The sequence below is a fragment of the Hyperoodon ampullatus genome, assembly GCF_949752795.1.
Source record: "Hyperoodon ampullatus genome assembly, chromosome: 13".
Classification (NCBI taxonomy): domain Eukaryota; kingdom Metazoa; phylum Chordata; class Mammalia; order Artiodactyla; family Ziphiidae; genus Hyperoodon; species Hyperoodon ampullatus.
Genome location: NC_136926.1, coordinates 79,048,063 through 79,069,396, shown reverse-complemented (window position 1 = coordinate 79,069,396; position 21,334 = coordinate 79,048,063). Strand labels below are relative to the sequence as shown.

At 38.2% G+C, this 21,334-nt stretch overlaps 1 protein-coding gene across 1 annotated transcript in view; it reads right to left on the bottom strand.

Moving 5' to 3' along the window:
* Positions 1-21,334, bottom strand: part of CDH7 (cadherin 7) — a gene marked incomplete at both ends in the record, with an annotated part of 124,370 nt that overhangs the window by 41,851 nt on the left and 61,185 nt on the right. The window contains one exon of the mRNA XM_079717575.1: positions 1,100-1,353. Coding sequence (XP_079573701.1) covers positions 1,100-1,353 — 254 coding nt within the window. The remainder of the gene's footprint in view (positions 1-1,099; positions 1,354-21,334) is intronic.

Sequence of the window (21,334 nt, the reverse complement as noted above, 5' to 3'; positions counted from 1 at the left end):
TAAATAATAAAATGATATTTAATATTATTAAATGTGTGTAATTATTTATATAAGTAATAAGCCTAAATCGCTTATTATTTTAGGAGGAAAAAAGATTATGAGCTCTTCTTAACTAAAAGTCATTGTCTAACGTATAGATATTTTTCTTGATACTCTGTAAGCAATGTCCAGACTTAGTTCAGAAGTTAGCTCAAAAGCACTTAGCATCATTAAATATCAGTTAAATCTAAAAGTTAAATCTGTTGTTAGCTTTTGTAATCAAAATCCAAATCATGACACTGAAAAATATTACTTACGAACCCAAATTAAGACATGAAACACAATGTAATTTCTGGTATGTTCTATATACTCATTTAAATATTATTAAATATTTACTTAAAAAGACATGCTTTATCATATACACACACACAAATACATGCATATACAAAAACATGCCTGTAGCTCTCAGATTGTAAAACTATAGTAAAAAGTGTGAACTGGAATGTTGTGATATTTTGAAACGCTTACATATCATCATTCTGTTAGTGCTACAGAGTTGGTTATAACAATGTGCCTACTCTCTCTACAGGACTATTGAAAGGACATTTTTAAATAGTCCTTATATATAGATACGGTATTATTTTATTTTTTATAAGTGGAATTAAGAAACTAACAAACATATACTATCCATATAGACCAATATAAAAAAGGGTTTGTTGAAAAATTAACCCCTAATTTAATTGTGTATAAAATTAGTTTTCTAACATCTGCATTTATCCTACAACAAGGACATGCATCACTTTCTCTCTGAACACAGTTTGTGTTGAAAGAGCTCAGGATAACTGGCTGAACAGGCACATCAGCTCTGCTTGTGGATGACAATGGTGCCTAAAGATACTGCCACACAATAATGGCCTTGGATAATCAGGTGACACATTTTCGAATTACTAAAATGTTGCACTGTTCTGATGTTGTTTCACTTCTGCAGCTATGGCTCAATACGTATACAAAACTGGTTTTTCTTAGCTATGACCCCAAAGCATCATAACGTAGAGACATGAGTTGTGAATAAAGGCACATTGTTGCAAAATTACAGAAGAGGAGGGCAATGAGCTCTTACCTCACAGGGCTGTTGGAAGAATCTGGGTCGTGAGCTGCTACGGTCCCAATGATATTCCCAACTTGGGTAGCTTCTGACACCTCCATGGGGTACAGCGGTGAGGAAAATACAGGGGGCTCGTCCACATCTTCCACAATGATCTTCACGGTTGTCGTGTCGCTGAACGGTCCCAAGCTTAGAAAGCGAGGGTCGGCATCTCTGTTTGCAGCTTCTATCCGTAGCGTGTAACTTGTTTTGGCTTCAAAATCCAAGTCCTATAAAGAAAGTTGTTAGGAAAATTAAATTAAGGCAAAGCAGAGTCTTTTCATTCATGCACATCAATAAGCATAGTATGGACTCAGCCAGGAAAATGCACCATCAGCATTCAAAAGTAATAAATACTAATGCCAATCAGAATCCTTGCTGCTTTCTGGCTCATAGACAATGGTAAGTACCTTTGAGCTAACTTAATCCACTCTGCCACCGTATGCTGCATGGGCAAATGCAGGTCTTTAGAACATTCTTTGAATGACAACTGATATGATTTTAGAATCTTTTCCAAGAGGACCTCGAGGTAGTATTCTTCAAGCATGTAATTTAACTGCAGTATCCAGGGGTGCACATTAAAAAGGAAGAAAAATATAACTTTCCATTGAATTTCTCATTTACAAGGTCATTTTCATTGATTTGGGGGACTCCTTTACAATCCTTAACTTTCAAGTGTTCCAAATGCAGCTGTAGCAGAAGAGGTGGCATATCGAGGTTATACAGCCTGAACACATAGTTGATTCTTCTTGATGAAGCACCCACTGTTTCTCTCTTCAGTATTCCGCCATCAGTATACACTGTATCTCTATTTGTATTAGAGGGTTGACAGTTATATTCTAGAATCACCATTCTGCAACTTTTCAACAGGATTAACATGCTAACACTTTTCTCAAAAACAGTGACCCAAGTCAAACTATATGGTAGCTTAAAAAATTGTAAGGGCAATTAAATGTTGTACTAATGAAGCACCATCTGTGAAAAAAGAATTCTATGCCCAACAGGTAGAACTTGTCTGTGACAATCACATGCTTCTCTTTCTTCAGGGGGTACAGAAAGTCCCAGCTTGTTGTGACTTTCAATCTCAATCTCACCACTAAAAAACTGTCCCAAAATATTTGTTACATTTAATGATATAAAAACAAAAACTTTAGAAACCAGTAGAAATACTAGCACATATAAAGCATAATTTACTTGTCATTTTTACATGTTATTTAATAAAAAAGCATTAAGAAAAATGGGCTAAAATGTACTGCTGAGAATTGTAATCTAAATTTATCCATCGTGTGTATGGGCATATGTGTGCTATATATGCTATATGACAAAAGGTACATACACTTATATAAAATATAACAACACATATATATAAAATATAAAAATATATACCATATGTGTGTTGTGTGTGTTCCCACATAAATAGGACATGAAGAGATTCCATGGCTCATCTCTTTTTTTTATATGAAAAATATGTAAACCAATACTCAGAACAGTTTCACAATATCTAGGCCAGAGAGAGCTTTACTCAAATGTTTATCTGCTTAACAGCTGTCTCATCTAGTAGATTGTAAGCTCCAAACTGTTTTGTTCAGTACTAGCATTCCCAGAATTTCCTGTTCTGAATTTGGTACATTGAAAGAACTCAATACATTCTTAATGAATTAGGAAAAGCTAGAATGTAGCTATCCAGGCCTCAAGAGCCTCAAAACGGAACTACACCTTTGCCCCAGAGAATCCAGAGGGCTCGAGTGGGAGGTAGAGGAAGAAAGAACCAGGTATATTGTTTTTCTTGACTATAAAAAACTTATGATTACTGTGGGAAAACCAAGTTTTAATTCTTATCTGAGGTCTCACATGAAAATCCTGGGGCACGTGCTACACAGCGCCATAAACAGCACCTTATTAATAAAATCAGTGATATTTTTATGAGGCTACCTTTTTTGTCTATTATCTAAAAATATTTCTACCCCAATGGTCTTCAACCAAAGGTAAGAATCAGAACCACTCAGGGGAACTTTCTAACACATTCCTGGCTCCTTCCAAGAATATTTTGATTCAGCAGGCCCAGGATGAGTCACAAGCATATGTATTTTGAAAAGGCTCTTCAAGTAATTGTGCTGCAAATCCTCTTCTAAGAAACTTGACCTCTTCATTATAATTTTCTGGGGCCTATACATGTAATCCGGGTTTTGGGTTCTGCTAAAAATAAAACAAAGCATTCTTATTTACCTAAATGCATTTACTTAAGACACTCTAAACATACTCACACATAGCATGAATATGAACCTATTCAGTTTGTAGTCTTTTTTATTTTTATTTTTCGGCCACACCATGCACCTTGCAGGATCTTAGTTCCCCGATCGGGGATTGAATCCGCGCCCTCAGCAGTGGAAGTGTGGAGTCCTAACCACTGGACCTCCAGGGAATCCCCTCAGTTTGTTCTTATAATATTTATAAAACTGATAAATTAGGAGAGAAATATTACTTTTATATATTGTGTCTATGTAAGATAGACTATATTAAAAAAAAAAACACCCTGTTTACCATCTTCTTTTCAATTGACTCAAAGCCACAACTTTTAAAAAAATTTTAATTAATTTATTTTTGGCTGTGTTGGGTCTTCGTTGCTGCGCACAGGCTTTCTCTAGTTGCGGGGGCTACTCTTTGGTGCAGTGAGCAGACTTCCCATCGCGGTGGCTTCTCTTGTTGCGGAGCACGGGCTCTAGGCGCGTGGGCTTTGGTAGCTGTGGTGCGCGGGCTCAGTAGTTGTGGCTCGCGGGCTCTGGAGCGCAGGCTCAGTAGTTGTGGTGCACGGGCTTAGTTGCTCCGCAGCATGGGGGAATCTTCCCAGGCCAGGGATCAAACCCGTGTCCCCTGCATTGGCAGGCTGATTCTCAACCACTGTGCTGCCAGGGAAGTCCAAAACCACAACTTTTAAGATATTCATTCAGGTTTACCAAAGGGACAGCTAGTCCTTCTGTATTCAAGTAAAAGTTTGACTGACTTATGAAAGAATAATTTACATTTACTGCACAAACGAATGCAATTATTTTGTGGCAACTTGTTTTTTTTAAATGTGTCTAAAAGGCAACAACATGCAGTAAAGACATCTGGATGCTGCCAAGTCATAAAGAAACACAGGATCATGTGTGATGATTGGTTGCCTAAAAGCTATTCTGAAAATCGAGCAATAAAAGAATTCATATGAAAGCCTATGAATCAAGATTCCAGAGAGAAGGAAGTGCCACACAAAATGATTTTCAGAGCAAACCAGAATAAGCCAGACTAATTTTCAAAGAAGGGTGTGGTGTGATGGATAGGATGGTTAAGCAAATTGAAGAAAAGGCTTTTGCAATAAAATATTAATTCCTGTTTCTCTTTCTTATTGATTTCTACAAAAGCAATACATTCCATAACTATTAGATTTAATGAGCAAGGTTATACTCGGGGAAAGAAAGTTAAAATAATAACTGGGGAAAGACAAAGAAGAGGGAAAGGGAAGGAGATAAAGGTAAAGTCTAAACAGATTCTATTCAATACTTGAAACTACATCGCATTAGAGACTAGATATATTTGGAAATTTGACCAAAACACAGTTCAAGCTCCAGCTCACAAGAAAATAAATATGTAGGATTATTAAGAACCTGAAACCAATTACTGTCACTTTGACCCAAACTAGTGATGCCACAGAGAAGTTGCTTTTTCGTCTGTCAAGTGACATCTATGTCAGAGATGCTGAAAGAGAAAGCAGCTTGTTGGACATATTCTTTCCTAAACTATCAAATAGGGTTGTTGAAATTTACTGCCATCAAAGGATGATGAACTTTAGGATTAAAACAGTAAGCATTAGAACTAAGACACTGGTCAGCAACATTTTCCTGTAAAGACCAGATAGTAAATATTTAGGCTTTGCAGGCACCATGTCCTCTGCCACAGGTAAATGGACTAACTTGGCTGTGTGCCAGTAACACTTCCTTTACAGACAGGAAGTTTGAATTCTATTTAACTTTCACATATCTTTTTTTTTTAATTTTTTTCAGTCACTTAAAAATGTAAAACCATCCTTAGCTTTTGAGCTGTCCAGAGACAGGCAGGCAGTTGTTTGTCAATCCGCGGTCTAAGGAGCCCCAAATAATAAGCTTCTCTTTCCAGATTAGAGGTTCACCCCTCTTCCTCTCACCTTTTTTTTTTTTTTACTACAATTAAAATGAACTATTCACTATAAACCTCATACTTTGTCCCTTCTAGTGTGTATCACCTGCTGCTCCCTCCTTCTCACATAACTTGGTCTGCCATTTTTCTTACTGAACTCTTTTGGAGGCCAGCTATCTTCTTCTTTATGAGTGATCTCATAATCCCCTCACCTAAAAATAAAACTTCTTTATATTTGTAGAGAGCTAACTCCAAAAAAAAGTTTTACACACATCTTTAATGTGCATTTTAAAAGACAGAAGAAGGTTGGTATTATTGAAACTAAGTAGCAAAGAGCTCCAGTGAAAGCCCAAAATTTTATGTGTACTTAGGGGCAGACACACTACGTGAATTCCAAGCCACATCTGTCCACCACCCATGCCGTGTCTGCTAGAACAAGCAGGCACTGTTCAGACTCTAAGAGCAATTAGGGCCTCATGCTGTATGGCATCATCACATCTAGGTATCTGCCTACCTCACCAAGTAAGTAGGGTTGTTGTAAATTATTTATAAATTTAAAGCATCTGGAACAGTCATGGACACAGAGTAATTACTGTATAAGCATTTGCTATTACTACTATACTATTATTAGTGCCATGATTTCCGGCTAGATTATGAGCAAATCAAATGGAAAGTAAAGATTATGTCTTTCTCTTCTGTTTCACCCATGACACCTCAGCCTATATCTTTGGCAAAGTCAGTTTATAATATTCATCTATTACATTCAAAACAATTAACTATCATAAACAGGGGAGATCCATCAGTTCCCCCCTGCCATTTTTAGCTTCCTCAATAGTAAAAACCTAAGTTAAAATATCATCTTGAATTCATTTAATAAAATCATTACACTGCATTTTTCTTTCTGCATGTAGCTCACCTTCTGGTCTATAGCCAAACACTCTTGTTAAGCTCAATGACCTCCTTTAGATCTTGTACTTTGGGCCAATGCTGTTGTTGATGTTTCAGGGACTGATCCAAGTTACATCGTTCAGGAAATTCTTCCTTCTGTTCCTGTAACCACGGCATGGTACCATTGGGGCTGGGGTGTGTGTGTGTGTGTGTGTGTGTGTATGCACGTTGACACTGTCTATGTATATAGTGTCTTATGTTTAATACTGATTTTGTACAAAAGCACTGAGACCATTCATCATCCTTAAAAGCATTTCTTTCTCTGGAGCTTCCAGCTGTCTTTGGGATCAAAGCATATACTCTGTGGCTTTCAATATCCTCCCTACTTGATCAAATCAATACAAATCATTTTTCCTATGTAAATGGGCTTAAATGAAACTGTACCAATGGAAAAGAACCCACAATCATAACTTTCCCTTTATGATTAATTTATTCTAAATAAATCTACTACCCAGAACCTTAGAAGTAATGTACAATCTTGGACAAGGTGTCTCAGCAAAGAACAATTTTGTACATTTAAATACAATAAGAATTCTGAAGTTTTTCCCTAAGTACTTTCCAAAAGCAAAAAAACGCCATTATTATGTACAACTGCACTACTGCCTTTATTTCCACCCCCGTCCCTGGGTTATGCCCAAGAAGGCCTTATTATCTCTGTCAGCTTGACTAAATGTAGACAGGCTTCTTCCTGACTCTAGGCCCCTGACCTACCTTTTCTTAGAACCAATCTTCAGCAAGAGTCTTGCTCCAAGTTACAAAACTACATGCTATCATGAAAATACAAGAAAATTTACTTTTCCTTTGGGTAAAGCAAACACAGTGTCACCTACACCCCTGCCCCCATTACACACACACACACACACACACACACACACACACACACACACACACACACTCCAGCTCTTAAAAAATTCTCCAGGCCTTTGTTTCACCTGAGTTTACACTGAATTCTCATCTCTCTCTCCTAACTGCAATATCCTTGAGGTCTGTCTTACTTGTTTAACTCTGTCCAGTGACATTTTTGCTTTCACAGCTACAAGTGATTTTATCAGCAGCATGCAGCTTTTACCTGTCTTGAAATTTGTGTGAATCACAAAACCTACATCCAGATTTGGGCAAGAAGTTATTTTTTTATAGGGAAGAGGGAAGAGAAAGATGTGTTCTAAATTGTTTTATATATATATATATACACACACACACACATAATTGTTATATATATATATATATATATATATATATATATATGTAATAATTATGTATATAATGGCCCACATTGAAGCCCTCAGAGAGGCTCAGGTGTGAAGGGGAGAAGACCTCTGGAAGTTTCGCCAGCTCTGTGGGTGTCCTCTACAACGGACTGACCCTTTCATGTCTGTCTCACTATGCTAGGCTTTGAGATCTACGAGAGAAGCCAAATGTATAATCTTACAGAGGTAGGTAGGTAGGTTACCAGTTGTTACAAGTAGGTAACCACTGTCTTAGATAGGACAGAGGTTCACTGACTGCTGAGTGAAGAAAGAAAAAAGAAAAAAAATCTAAGAATAAATTATTTGAATGAGAGTCATTATTTTAACTTTCAAAAAAACCCATACTTTAACACAGCTGCTTCTCAGGTGCTTGATACAAACATTCACATTTTGCAAAGATCACTTCCACTACATAGAAAGTATCTGGTGCTCTACAGGTAAACTGGGACCCTGAGAAAGGGTCCAGTTTATGAGTAACTGCAGAAATGTTTAAGCCTAAGACATTAAATTATGTCAAGCTATTAGGAATAAAATAAGGATACAAATATCAGGAATTATTATTTCCATTATGTAGCTCCACGAGTGCCCTCTGACCTCCAAGAGTACTTACGTTAACATTTTAACCTAGATATAAAGATCACTGAACATTTTTTAAAAAGCAATTCAAGCAGGTATCCTAACACATCTCTGTTTTGTAACAATTTTTAAAAAAAATTCTATGACCACCAACTAAATGCACACACATTTCAAATTGCTAATTGCACTTGTCTACAAAGAGGCAGTACCATAAACGGCTGAACGTATTTCCTATGAACAATACACATTTATATAGTCCTTACCCTGTGCAGGTTATAGTTCTAAGAGTGAATTTAGGTAGGCTGTTTGGATTCTATAAGCAGAAGGTAGAAAACAAGCCTTGCCAATGACTATATTCCTGCCTAGCATCAAAAACCTGGTTCACAGTATAGCTCAGATTGATTCCCTTACTGTGCTGAGGCCCATATTTCCCACCATGCACTACTGACTGGACCAGGAACTTCCATGAAAGGGTCTCGTTTTCAGGGAAGCTGAATCCAGATTATGACCCAAAGACAGTTTAGTTTATGTTTTCCTGGGGACCTTTATCAAATAGTGGCAACTATTAATTAATCTTGATCCACACAATTACTTTGTGAGTAGGATCTACTTATCACAGATAAGTGGATAATAAGATAATCCACTTAGCACAGATATCCACTTATCACAGATCCAGCTGTGTTAGGATCCACTTATGTATACACAGCTGACAGTGGAGAGGAGATTCAAGTGGAAGTCAGCAGATCTGAGATTCACCCTTACTTTTGCCACTTCATGTAAGTGTAACCTGAAGGTTTCTTAGTTTCTCTGGAGCAGAGCTGGGACCCCAAATCTTTTTTCTTCTCTCACAGTACCCACAATGTTTTATAGCTCCTCTCTTTTCATGTATTCCACCCCCCCCCCCCACCATCACTCCTTGAATCTGGGTCACCTGGTCTTGCTTCGATCAATATAATGTGGTGGAAGTGATGTTGTGTCGGTTCCGGAAATCAGCTTCAGGAGACCATGGAGCTTTTGTTCTTGCAATTCATGGAACAAAGCCAGGTTAGCTGCTGGCTGCTGGAAGGCACACTTCCAGCCTCTCTTGTCATTCCAGCAGACAGACAGCCACCTCTACAGAGGCAGATCCACCAAGCTCACAAGTAACTGACCTCTGACCCATGTGTGAGCCCTCGTAAGACCACCCTGCTGAGGCCCCACCAAACTGCTGACCCATGAAATCATGACCTAAAGAAATAATGTGTTAAAGCACCAGCTTTGGGATGACTTGTTAGGTAGCAGCTGATACAATCACAAAGAGGAAGAGAATAAAAGTGGGTGACTTCACTTTTTGACATGTGATGGCTGCATATCCAGGGAAAATGAACCAAAACAGACTTGAAATGACTAAATGAACTAGTGGCAGAGAGATCAGATCTAGACGTGGAAATTTCCTTGAACTCCAGGCCTTCGACTCTTATCATTCCCTTATTGGTTGTGTCCTGTCTTTACTATATAACATAGATTCCAGGATCCATCAATCCCCTCCCTCTACTGACAACATATGCAATTCTTTTTATTGATCTAAATATGAATTTTTATTTGCTTTGTTGATCAGTTATTTTTAAATTCTCTTAAAATATCTTAATCCTGGAAGAATACAATAAATTGCCTTTTCTGAATCCTTCTCTGCCCTAACTTAAATTTATTAGTTTCACCAAGTAATGTCTAAAGCATTCTTTCCCTCATTTTATATGCATGCTAGAGCTGATGTTCTCAGTCGTCCCTTTCATTTTAATTGCCATGCATACGATATGACCCCCAAACCTAAGTTTGTACTCTAGATCTCTCCTCTAAGCTACAAACCCTCATTCATGACCTTCTAGAAATAGTTACCTAGATATCACAGGTAACGCAAATATATTGCAAACCATTTTAATCACCTCCACACTCCCATTCTAAAGGAACAGCACATTTTTCATCTAGCTACTCATACTAGAATCATTAGTTTTATCCTTAAATTCTCTCTCCAATTTTCCTTAGGTAATCACTAAATCCCCTCTTAACTACTTCTTAAATATCTCTTTCTTGGAATCCTACCCATTGAAACTAATCTAGGAAACAACACACCATGGAAAAAGACAGAAATAAGGAAAACTGTGCATTATCTGTGACTTGTACTAAGCGAAACAAAACAAAACAAAAAACCATGAAGGGCTCGCTGGAATATGTCTTTGACATACACATATTCTGAGAAGATTGCTCTGATAACTGCCAAAATCAAAGAAAATGGAAAATACTCCTAAGGAACAGGGTCTTCGTCTCTTTGATCAACTTCCTTCAAAGAGTGTTGCTATCTTATTTTTTTAAGACCCTAAATTCATCTCTAATCTTGACTATTCAAAAATGAGTAAACTTATACTCGTTTATTATACTCAAAATATGTAGAGAAGAGTCTATACACATGCACCCATGTGCATGATGATTAAGATGATGTTAGGATCCACTTATATATACATAGTAACAATAGGTTGAACACATTGGAAAATATAATCTTAAATTCAGACGTTCACTAAATTAGTTATTGTTTTAATCTAAAACAAAAATCCAAAATGTATGCTTTTTCACAGTCAAAGGAGACACATATCTTTCCTCCATTTTGAGAAATGTGCACCCACAGCAGCAGGATTACTTAAATAACATCTTTGAAAGAAAAAAATGTAATGAAAAGAAGAAAAATAAATTGGAAATATTGTTGGTTTCATTTTCCTCTACCACACATCAACAGCATTTATGAGATACTGAAATACATACTTGACTCTGGGAATTACTGCAAGCAGCAGACAAAGGACACGTCTCAATAACAAGACAGCAAACCCAGAGCTCAGAAATCTGTGCAGCTTAGTGGAAGTTGGACAGGACACGGCATATTCTAACCCTTCCTCTCCCACAGGGAATGGAGGCCATGTTATCAATACCTCCCCAACAATGCTCTATTATTTGATGGTTTTGACTTCATTCAACCTTATTTTAGGGTATGGAAAATGAGGAGGCTATGAAGATAGCACAGCAGAATGGGCCTGAAGAAGCTTAAATATGTTCTTTGACAGTATGATATCAGCCACCATACAAGTCATCCCTGTGCCAGAAAATGGATGTGTACTTATCCTTCAGAGGAAATGCATTTTGAAAAATGCTCATTTTTTACTGTACTGTAACTCTATGTAGTAATGTATTTTATAGAAGCAAAATTCCATTAGATAATCCCAACTGAGGTCTTACATTGAAAACTGAAGTACATTAAAGGTAAGATTGCCATACCTCAAAGGAAAAACAGGAGACTAAATTTCCTACATTGTAAATTATGATGGGGAAATGTAAACAGAAAGAATTCTAGGTAGAAAGAAAGGCAGTTTTCACTCACATGGGATAATACTTATGTTTATGCTTGGTGAATTTTGAGGCCCTATGTAAAACTGGTTTTAAAGGTTATCATCAAATCATTCATAACTGGCCACAGAAATAGATTGTACTTTGCTTTAACGGTTTAACACTGTGGTTTTGTTATCATTTTAAAAAATACCTAAAATATATATGCATGTCTATTCTTAATGTATAGAAAGGATAATTGAATTCTGAAAAAATAATTCTATGGTAACATCTATACAAATCTTTAGCCTTGTGGATTCTGCATATTTGGTCATATGCAGAATTTATATTTCTATATAAGACACTGGAGCAATAATAGCATACCTGAAGATAACTTTTTACAATTCTGTACTTCTTTTTGTTTTTCTAGCATATGTTTTAGAAAAAGATTGTTTTTCTGTTCTTCTCTCCCTGCTCCCAAGTTCACCCTATGCAAGTACAGCATATGCAGATGTTTCAAAATATGATAATAATTTGCTCAAACTGGAATAAATCTCATTATAACCAAGACAGTGCATTGTTTATGAAAAAGCAATGGACTAAAGTTTTATTATACTATAGAGTAGAGAGAAAATAAGTTCAGATGATTATCAAGCATGGTTCACAGGTACAAAATAACTTAATTCCAATAGAAATGACTAGCTAGAGGAGCCGGAGGAAGATGGCGGAAGAGTAAGACGCGGAGATCACCTTCCTCCCCACAGATACATCAGAAATTCATCTACACGTGGAACAACTCCAACAGAACACCTACTGAACGCTGACAGAAGACCTCAGACCCCCCAAAAGGCAAGAAACTCCCCACATACCTGGGTAGGTCAAAAGAAAAAAAGAATAAACAGAGACAATAGGATATGGACGGGACCTGCACCAGTGGGAGGGAGCCGTGAAGGAGGGAAGGTTTCTACACACTACAAGCCCCTTCGAGGGCGGAGACTGCAGGTGGCGGAGGGGGAAAGCTTCGGAGTAGCGGAGGAGAGCACAGCAACAGGGGTGTGGAGGGCAAAGCAGAGAGATTTTGGCACAGAGGATCGGTGCCCTCAGGCACACACCAGCCCGAGAGACTTGTCTGCTCGGCCGCCAGAGCGGGCGGGGCTGGGAGCTGAGGCTCGGGTATCGGCTTTCAGTCGGAGCGCAGGGAGAGGACTGGGGCTGGCGGCAGGAAGAGACCCTGAAGGGGTTAGTGCTAGCCCGGAGGGAGTCCGGGGAAAGGGTCTGGAGCTACCGGAGAGGCAAGAGACTTTTTTCCCTTTTGTTGCCTGGTGCGCGAGGAGAGGGCATTCCCCTCCCTCCCCTCTGCCTGAGTGAGCCAGAGCCCCCGAATCAGCGGCTCCTTTAAACCCGTCCTGTCTGAGCGAAGAACGGACGCCCTCCGGCGACCTACGCGCAGAGGCGGGGCCAGGTCCAAGGCTGAGACCCGGGAGCTGTGAGAGCAGAGACAGGGAAATCTCTCTGTGCAGCCTCCGAGGCAGCGGATTAAAGCTCCACGGTCCATTTGATGTGCCCTGCGTCTGTGGAGTGCATGAATGGACAGCGAATCATCCCAAATTGAGGAAGTGGACCTTGAGGACAAGATTTAAGACTTTCCCCCCCTTTTTTTCCCTCTTTTTACAACGAATTATCTCAAATTAAGGAGGTGGACTTAGCAAGATTTCAGACTTTTCGCCCTTTTCCTCTTTTTACAACGAATTATCCCAAATCGAGGAGGTGGACTTGGAGAGCAAGATTTTTGATTTTTCCCCCTGCTCTCTTTTTGTGAATGTGTATGTGTAATCTTCTGTGTAAGATTCTCTCTGTATAGCTTTGCTTCCACCATATGTCCCAGGGTTCTTTCGGTCCGTGTTTTTTTTCAATAATTACTTTTTAATTTTAATAACGCTACTATATTTCATACTTTATTCTATTTTACTTTACCTGCTCTTTCTTTTTTTCCTCCCTTCCCTTCCTCCCTCCCTCCCTCCGCTCCTCCTTTCCTTCTTTCTTTTTCTTTCCTCCACCCCTCCCTCCCTCCCACCCTTCTTCTTTCCACTTTCTTTTTCTTTCCTTCCTCCCTCCCTCCCTCCCTCCTTTCTTTCTTTCTTTCTTTCCTTCCTCCCTCCCTCCCTCTCTTCTTCCATTCACTCTTCCTTTTGCTTTCATTCCTCCCTCCCTCCCTCCTTTCTTTCCGTTCTTTCCATCCTTCCTCCCTCCCTCCTTTCTTTCTTTCTTCCTTCCTTCCTTCCTTACTTCCCTTCTTCCTTTCTTTCAATCTCTCTTTCTTTCTTCTACGAATTATTTCTTTCTACTTTTTCTCACTGTTATTCTGAGCCGGGTGGATGAAAGGCTCTTGGTGCTGCAGCCAGGAGTTAGTGCTGTGCCTCTGAAGTGGGAGAGCCAACTTCAGGACACGGGTCCACAAGAGACCTCCCAGCTCCACATAATATCAAGCAGCGAAAATCTCCCAGGGATCTCCATCTCAACACCAGCACCCAGCTTCAGTCAACGACCAGCAAGCTACAGTGCTGGTCACCCTATGCCAAGCAACTAGCAAGGCAGGAACACAACCCCACCCATTAGCAGAGAGGATACCTAAAAACATAATAAGGCCACAGGCACCCCAAAACACACCACCAGACGTGGACCTGTCCACCAGAAAGACAAGATCGAGCTTCAACCACCAGAACACAGGCATTAGTCCCCCCCACCAGGAAGCCTACACAACCTACTGTAACAACCTTAGCCACGGGGGACAGACACCAAAAACAACGGGAACTACGAATCTGCAGCCTGCAAAAAGGAGACCCCAAACACAGTAACATAAGCAAAATGAGAAAGCAGAAAAACACACAGCAGGTGAAGGAGCAAGATAAAAACCTACCAGACCTAACAAATGAAGAGGTAATAGGCAGTCTACCTGAAAAAGAATTCAGAATAATGATAGTAAAGCTGATCCAAGATTCTATTTCCCAGATCCAAAATCTTGGAAATAGAATAGACAATATGCAAGAAACAGTTAACAAGGACCTAGAAGAACTAAAGATGAATCAAGCATCAATTAAAAACACAATAAATGAAATGAAAAATACTCTAGATGGGATCAATAGCAGAATAACTGAGGCAGAAGAACGGATAAGTGAGGTGGAAGATAAAATTGTGGAAATAACTGATGCAGAGAAAAATAAAGAAAAAAGAATGAAAAGAACAGAGGACAGTCTCAGAGACCTCTGGGACAACATTAAACGCACCAACATTCGAATTATAGGGGTTCCAGAAGAAGAAGAGAAAAAGAAAGGGACTGAGAAAATATTTGAAGAGATTATAGTTGAAAACTTCCCTAATATGGGAAAGGAAATAGTTAATCAAGTCCAGGAGGCACAGAGAGTCCCATACAGAATAAATCCAAGAAGAAATACGCCAAGACACATTAATCAAACTGTCAAAAATTAAACACAAAGAAATCATATTAAAAGCAGCAAGGGAAAAACAACAAATAACACACAAGGGAATCCCCATCAGGTTAACAGCTGATCTCTCAGCAGAAACTCTACAAGCCAGAAGGGAGTGGCAGGACATAATTAAAGTGATGAAGGAGAGAAACCTGCAACCAAGATTACTCTACCCAGCAAGGATCTCATTCAGATTTGATGGAGAAATTAAAACCTTTACAGACAAGCAAAAGCTGAGAGAGTTCAGCACCACCAAACCAGCTTTACAACAAATGCTAAAGGAACTTCTCTAGGCAAGAAACACAACAGAAGGACTATACCTACAATAACGAACCCAAAGCCATTAAGGAAATGGGAATAGGAACATACATATCAATAATTACCTTAAATGTAAATGAACTAAATGCTCCCACCAAAAGACACAGAGTGGCTGAATGGATACAAAAACAAGACCCATATATATGCTGTCTACAAGAGACCCACTTCAGACCTAGAGACACATACAGACTGAAAGTAAGGGGATGGAAAAAGATATTCCATGCAAATGGAAATCAAAAGAAAGCTGGAGTAGCAATTCTTATATCAGACAAAATAGACTTTAAAATAAAGACTATTAGAAGAGACAAAGAAGGACACTACATAACGATAAAGGGATCGATCCAAGAAGAAGATATAACAATTGTAAATATTTATGCACCCAACATAGGAGCACCTCAATACATAAGGCAAATACTAACAGCCATAAAAGGGGAAATCGACAGTAACACAATCATAGTAGGGGACTTTAACACCCCACTTTCACCAATGGACAGATCATCCAAAATGAAAATAAATAAGGAAACACAAGCTTTAAATGATACATTAAACAAGATGGTCTTAATTGATATTTATAGGACATTCCACCCAAAAACGACAGAATACACATTTTTCTCAAGTGCTCATGGAACATTCTCCAGGATAGATCATATCTTGGGTCACAAATCAAGCCTTGGTAAATTTAAGAAAATTGAAATTGTATCAAGTATCTTTTCCGACCACAATGCTATGAGACTAGACATCAATTACAGGAAAAGATCTGTAAAAAATACAAACACATGGAGGCTAAACAATACACTACTCAATAATGAAGTGATCACTGAAGAAATCAAAGAGGAAATTAAGAAATACTTAGCAACAAATGACAATGGAGACACGACGACCCAAAACCTATGGGACGCAGCAAAAGCAGTTCTAAGGGGGAAGTTTATAGCAATACAATCCCACCTTAAGAAACAGGAAACATTTCGAGTAAACAACCTGACCCTGCACCTAAAGCAATTAGAGAAAGAAGAACAAAAAACCCCCAAAGTTAGCAGAAGGAAAGAAATCATAAAGATCAGATCAGAAATAAATGAAAAAGAAATGAAGGAAACGATAGCAAAGATCAACCAAACTAAAAGCTGGTTCTTTGAGAAGATAAACAAAATTGACAAACCATTAGCCAGACTCATCAAGAAAAGAAGGGAGAAGACTCAAATCAGTAGAATTAGAAATGAAAAAGGAGAAGTAACAACTGACACTGCAGAAATACAAAAGATCATGAGAGATTACTATAAGCAACTCTATGCCAATAAAATGGACAACCTGGAAGAAATGGACAAATTCTTAGAAATGCACAACCTACCAAGACTGACTCAGGAAGAAATAGAAAATATGAATAGACCAATCACAAGCACTGAAATTGAAACTGTGATTAAAAATCTTCCATCAAACAAAAGCCCAGGACCAGATGGCTTCACAGGCGAATTCTATCAAACATTTAGAGAAGAGCTAACACCCATCCTTCTCAAACTCTTCCAAACAATATCAGAGGAAGGAACACTCCCAAACTCATTCTACGAGGCCACCATCACCTTGATACCAAAACCAGGCAAGGATGTCACAAAGAAAGAAAACTACAGGCCAATATCACTGATGAACATAGATGCAAAAATCCTCAACAAAATACTAGCAAACAGAATCCAACAGCACATTAAAAGGATCATACACCATGATCAAGTGGGGTTTATTCCAGGAATGCAAGGATTCTTCAATATACGCAAATCAATCAATGTGATACACCATATTAACAAGTTGAAGGAGAAAAACCATATGATCATTTCAATAGATGCAGAGAAAGCTTTCGACAAAATTCAACACCCATTTATGATAAAAACCCTGCAGAAAGTAGGCATAGAGGGAACTTTCCTCAACATAATAAAGGCCATATATGACAAACCCACAGCCAACATTGTCCTCAATGGTGAAAAACTGAAACCATTTCCACTAAGATCAGGAACAAGACAAGGCTGCCCACTCTCACCACTCTTATTCAACACAGTTTTGGAAGTTTTAGCCACAGCAATCAGAGAAGAAAAGGAAATAAAAGGAATCCAAATTGGAAAAGAAGAAGTAAAGCTGTCACTGTTTGCAGATGACATGATACTATACATAGAGAATCCTAAAGATGCTACCGAAAAACTACTAGAGCTAATCAATGAATTTGGTAAAGTAGCAGGATACAAAATTAATGCACAGAAATCTCTGGCATTCCTGTACACTAATGATGAAAAATCTGAAAATGAAATCAAGAAAACACTCCCATTTACCATTGCAACAAAAAGAATAAAATATCTAGGAATAAACCTACCTAAGGAGACAAAAGACCTGTATGCAGAAAATTATAAGACACTGATGAAAGAAATTAAAGATGATACAAATAGATGGAGAGATATACCATGCTCCTGGATTGGAAGAATCAATATTGTGAAAATGACTCTACTACCCAAAGCAATCTACAGATTCAATGCAATCCCTATCAAACTACCACTGGCATTTTTCACAGAACTAGAACAAAAAATTTCAAAATTTGTTTGGAAAAACAAAAGACCCCGAATAGCCAAAGCAATCTTGAGAACGAAAAACGGAGCTGGAGGAATCAGGCTCCCTGACTTCAGACTATACTACAAAGCTACAGTAATTAAGACAGTGTGGTACTGGCATAAAAACAGAAAGATAGATCAGTGGATCAGGATAGAAAGCCCAGAGATAAACCCACGCACATATGGCCAACTTATCTTTGATAAAGGAGGCAGGAATGTACAGTGGAGAAAGGACAGCCTCTTCAATAAGTGGTGCTGGGAAAACTGGACAGGGACATGTAAAAGTATGAGATTAGATCATTCCCTAACACCATACACAAAAATAAGCTCAAAATGGATTAAAGACCTAAATGTAAGGCCAGAAACTATCAAACTCTTAGAGGAAAACATAGGTAGAACACTCTATGACATAAATCACAGCAAGATCCTTTTGGACCCACCTCCTAGAGAAATGGAAATAAAAACAATGATAAACAAATGGGACCTAATGAAACTTCAAAGCTTTTGCACAGCAAAGGAAACCATAAACAAGACCAAAAGACAACCCTCAGAATGGGAGAAAATATTTGCAAATGAAGCAACTGACAAAGGATTAATCTCCAAAATTTATAAACAGCTCATGCAGCTCAATAGCAAAAAAACAAACAACCCAATCCAAAAATGGGCAGAAGACTTAAATAGGCATTTCTCCAAAGAAGATATACAGACTGCCAACAAACACATGAAAGAATGCTCAACATCATTAATCATTAGAGAAATGCAAATCAAAACTACAATGAGATATCATCTCACACCAGTCAGAATGGCCATCATCAAGAAATCTAGAAACAATAAATGCTGGAGAGGGTGTGGAGAAAAGGGAACACTCTTGCACTGCTGGTGGGAATGTGAATGGGTACAGCCACTATGGAGAACAGTATGGAGGTTCCTTAAAAAACTAAAACTAGAACTACCATATGACCCAGCAATCCCACTACTAGGCATATACCCTGAGAAAACCATAATTCAAAAAGAGACATGTACCAAAATGTTCATTGCAGCTCTATTCACAATAGCCCGGAGCTGGAAACAACCTAAGTGTCCATCATCGGATGAATGGATAAAGAAGATGTGGCACATATATACAATGGAATATTACTCAGCCATAAAAAGAAACGAAACTGAGCTATTTGTAATGAGGTGGATAGACCTAGAGTCTGTCATACAGAGTGAAGTGAGTCAGAAAGAGAAAGACAAATACCGTATGCTAACACATATATATGGAATTTAAAAAAAAAAAAAATGTCATGAAGAACCTAGGGGTAAAACGGGAATAAAGACACAGACCTACTTGAGAATGGACTTGAGGATATGGGGAAGGGGAAGGGTAAGCTGTGACAAAGGGAAAGAGAGGCATGGACATATATACACTACCAAACGTAAGGTAGATAGATAGTGGGAAGCAGCCGCAGAGCACAGGGAGATCAGCTCGGTGCTTTGTGACCGCCTGGAGGGGTGGGATGGGGAGGGTGGGAGGGAGGGAGATGCATGAGGGAGGGGATGTGGGAACAGATGTATACGTATGACTGATTCACTTTGTTATAAAGCAGAAACTAATAAAAAACAAAACAAACAAAAAAAAAAACGCAAAAAAAAAAAGAAATGACTAGCTAAATGGACATAGGAACTCTATTATCCAAATGTGAAGTAACACCCTGAGATACACATCATCAGAACAAATATACTTATGTCTTTAACAAAAAGCTCATCAACATCTTAGCAGTGTCTGGTTGTAAAGGTTTTCCTATAGTCAGGAGAGCCTGGAAAACCTATGAACAAATGGTTCATATTTATGGACTGTCCATAGCATTCTCTAGTTTATCTCAGTGGAAATTTTAAAATATTCTGAGAACAATGGAAGGAGGCTTCATTTGTCTTCTTTCAGAATTTCTTGGTTTTAATAAGAATGCTCTTGTGACTCAGATTCAGAAATCCATTCTAGATTTCACAAATGATTCTCCTATTATCTGGTCATGAAAAGAATACTGAATTTATGGGACTCATATATGTTTTCTCAGACTCTGCTCACTCGGAGGGGTCTCTGGAAATGTTTTAGCTGGAATGGAATATAGACCCCCATTTACTGAAATCTTGAGAAGTAGAACTGAAAATCAAAATCCTGTCCTTGAGTGTCATAAGTAGTTGTTAGTTCTTAACAGAGAGAATCAGCAAATCTTCAGAAAGGACTTCCTTCATTCTGAGAAAAACACTACAAAGAGAGTTTAGTTAAAAAAAATGTAAACAAAGACACACTTCTGAAATTGAGAATCAAGATACTGTTGCCTTAATGATGGAAAAGTGCTTGGATTTGGGAATAAAGATTGCCTTTGTGAGATCACACTGCTTTAAGATGAAAGGTTCAGAGATACAGGCAAGAGGGATGGATATTCCACATACAACTTCTAGTGGGCTGAAGCCGTACGGTTGGATTGAAGACCAGAGCTCATACACATGTTCTCATGAGCTATAATGAAGCTACTGATTTGTAACTTACTTTTGTAGTTCTCATTACTGAAAGCCCTCCTTAATTCTAATAATTTTTCAATAAATTTTTAGAATTTTCTAAATCTATAAACTCATTGATGATTATTTTACCACTTCCTTTCAATTTGTTGTATCACTCTGTCTTAATCTCTTAGTATAAAGTAGCTTCTTTTCAAACTAGTTGGAATAATAAAAATAAAATAGTGTTGAGTTTTGAACAGCAATTTTTTTTAAAAAGGATAGATTTAAAAATTAAAAAGCTCAGGAACAATGAAAATAGTTTTGGAGTGAAGCAATGATAACCAATCTTAGGGTAATGCCAAAGAGAGTAGGAAAAAACATGAAAGACAAAAGACAAAAAAACAAAGAGACAAGATCTATTATGGATCAAGAAGGGACAAGAAAAGAAAAGACTTTAAGGCTTTAAACTTAACAGTAAAAAAGGTGTGCTACTTGACTGTGGCCAGGAAAGTGATAATATTTTAAATAAATGTTTAAATAAATATCATTAAAATTCAGTGCTTTGAAAAGAAATGCTTTGAATTAGAATTATCACAGTCCCAACAATAAGGGTTCAAGAGAAATTAGCAAACATAATTTTCTATTCCATAGCATATTTTATTGTAGCTGAAAGTAAAATACCTTGTAATATTTATTATTTGTAATCCACTCTCATTTGCAAAGCACTGTACATATATGTAACAGTGGCCTTGCAAAAGAGGCATAAAGAGACCATTCACTTACACTGCCTCATCTCGTGCCAGCATCCCCTCCTCCCACACTGTGCTCCAGTAAAATGGCCCTACTTCTAGTTCTCTGAGCTTAACGTGCTATCTCATATGACAAAGCTCTGCAGAGGTGGTTACTTGCATAAGAAAGTCTCCCTTCCCCTGTCTACCTGGGGAATAGCGTTATCCATCTACTATGCAACTCCTTTCTCAGGTCATGTTCAAATCTTTGAGAGACTAGGTGGGACAGACTAGGTGGGACCGACCAGTTGGCTGGCAAATGGGCCCTGGGCTCTCTTGGACACTT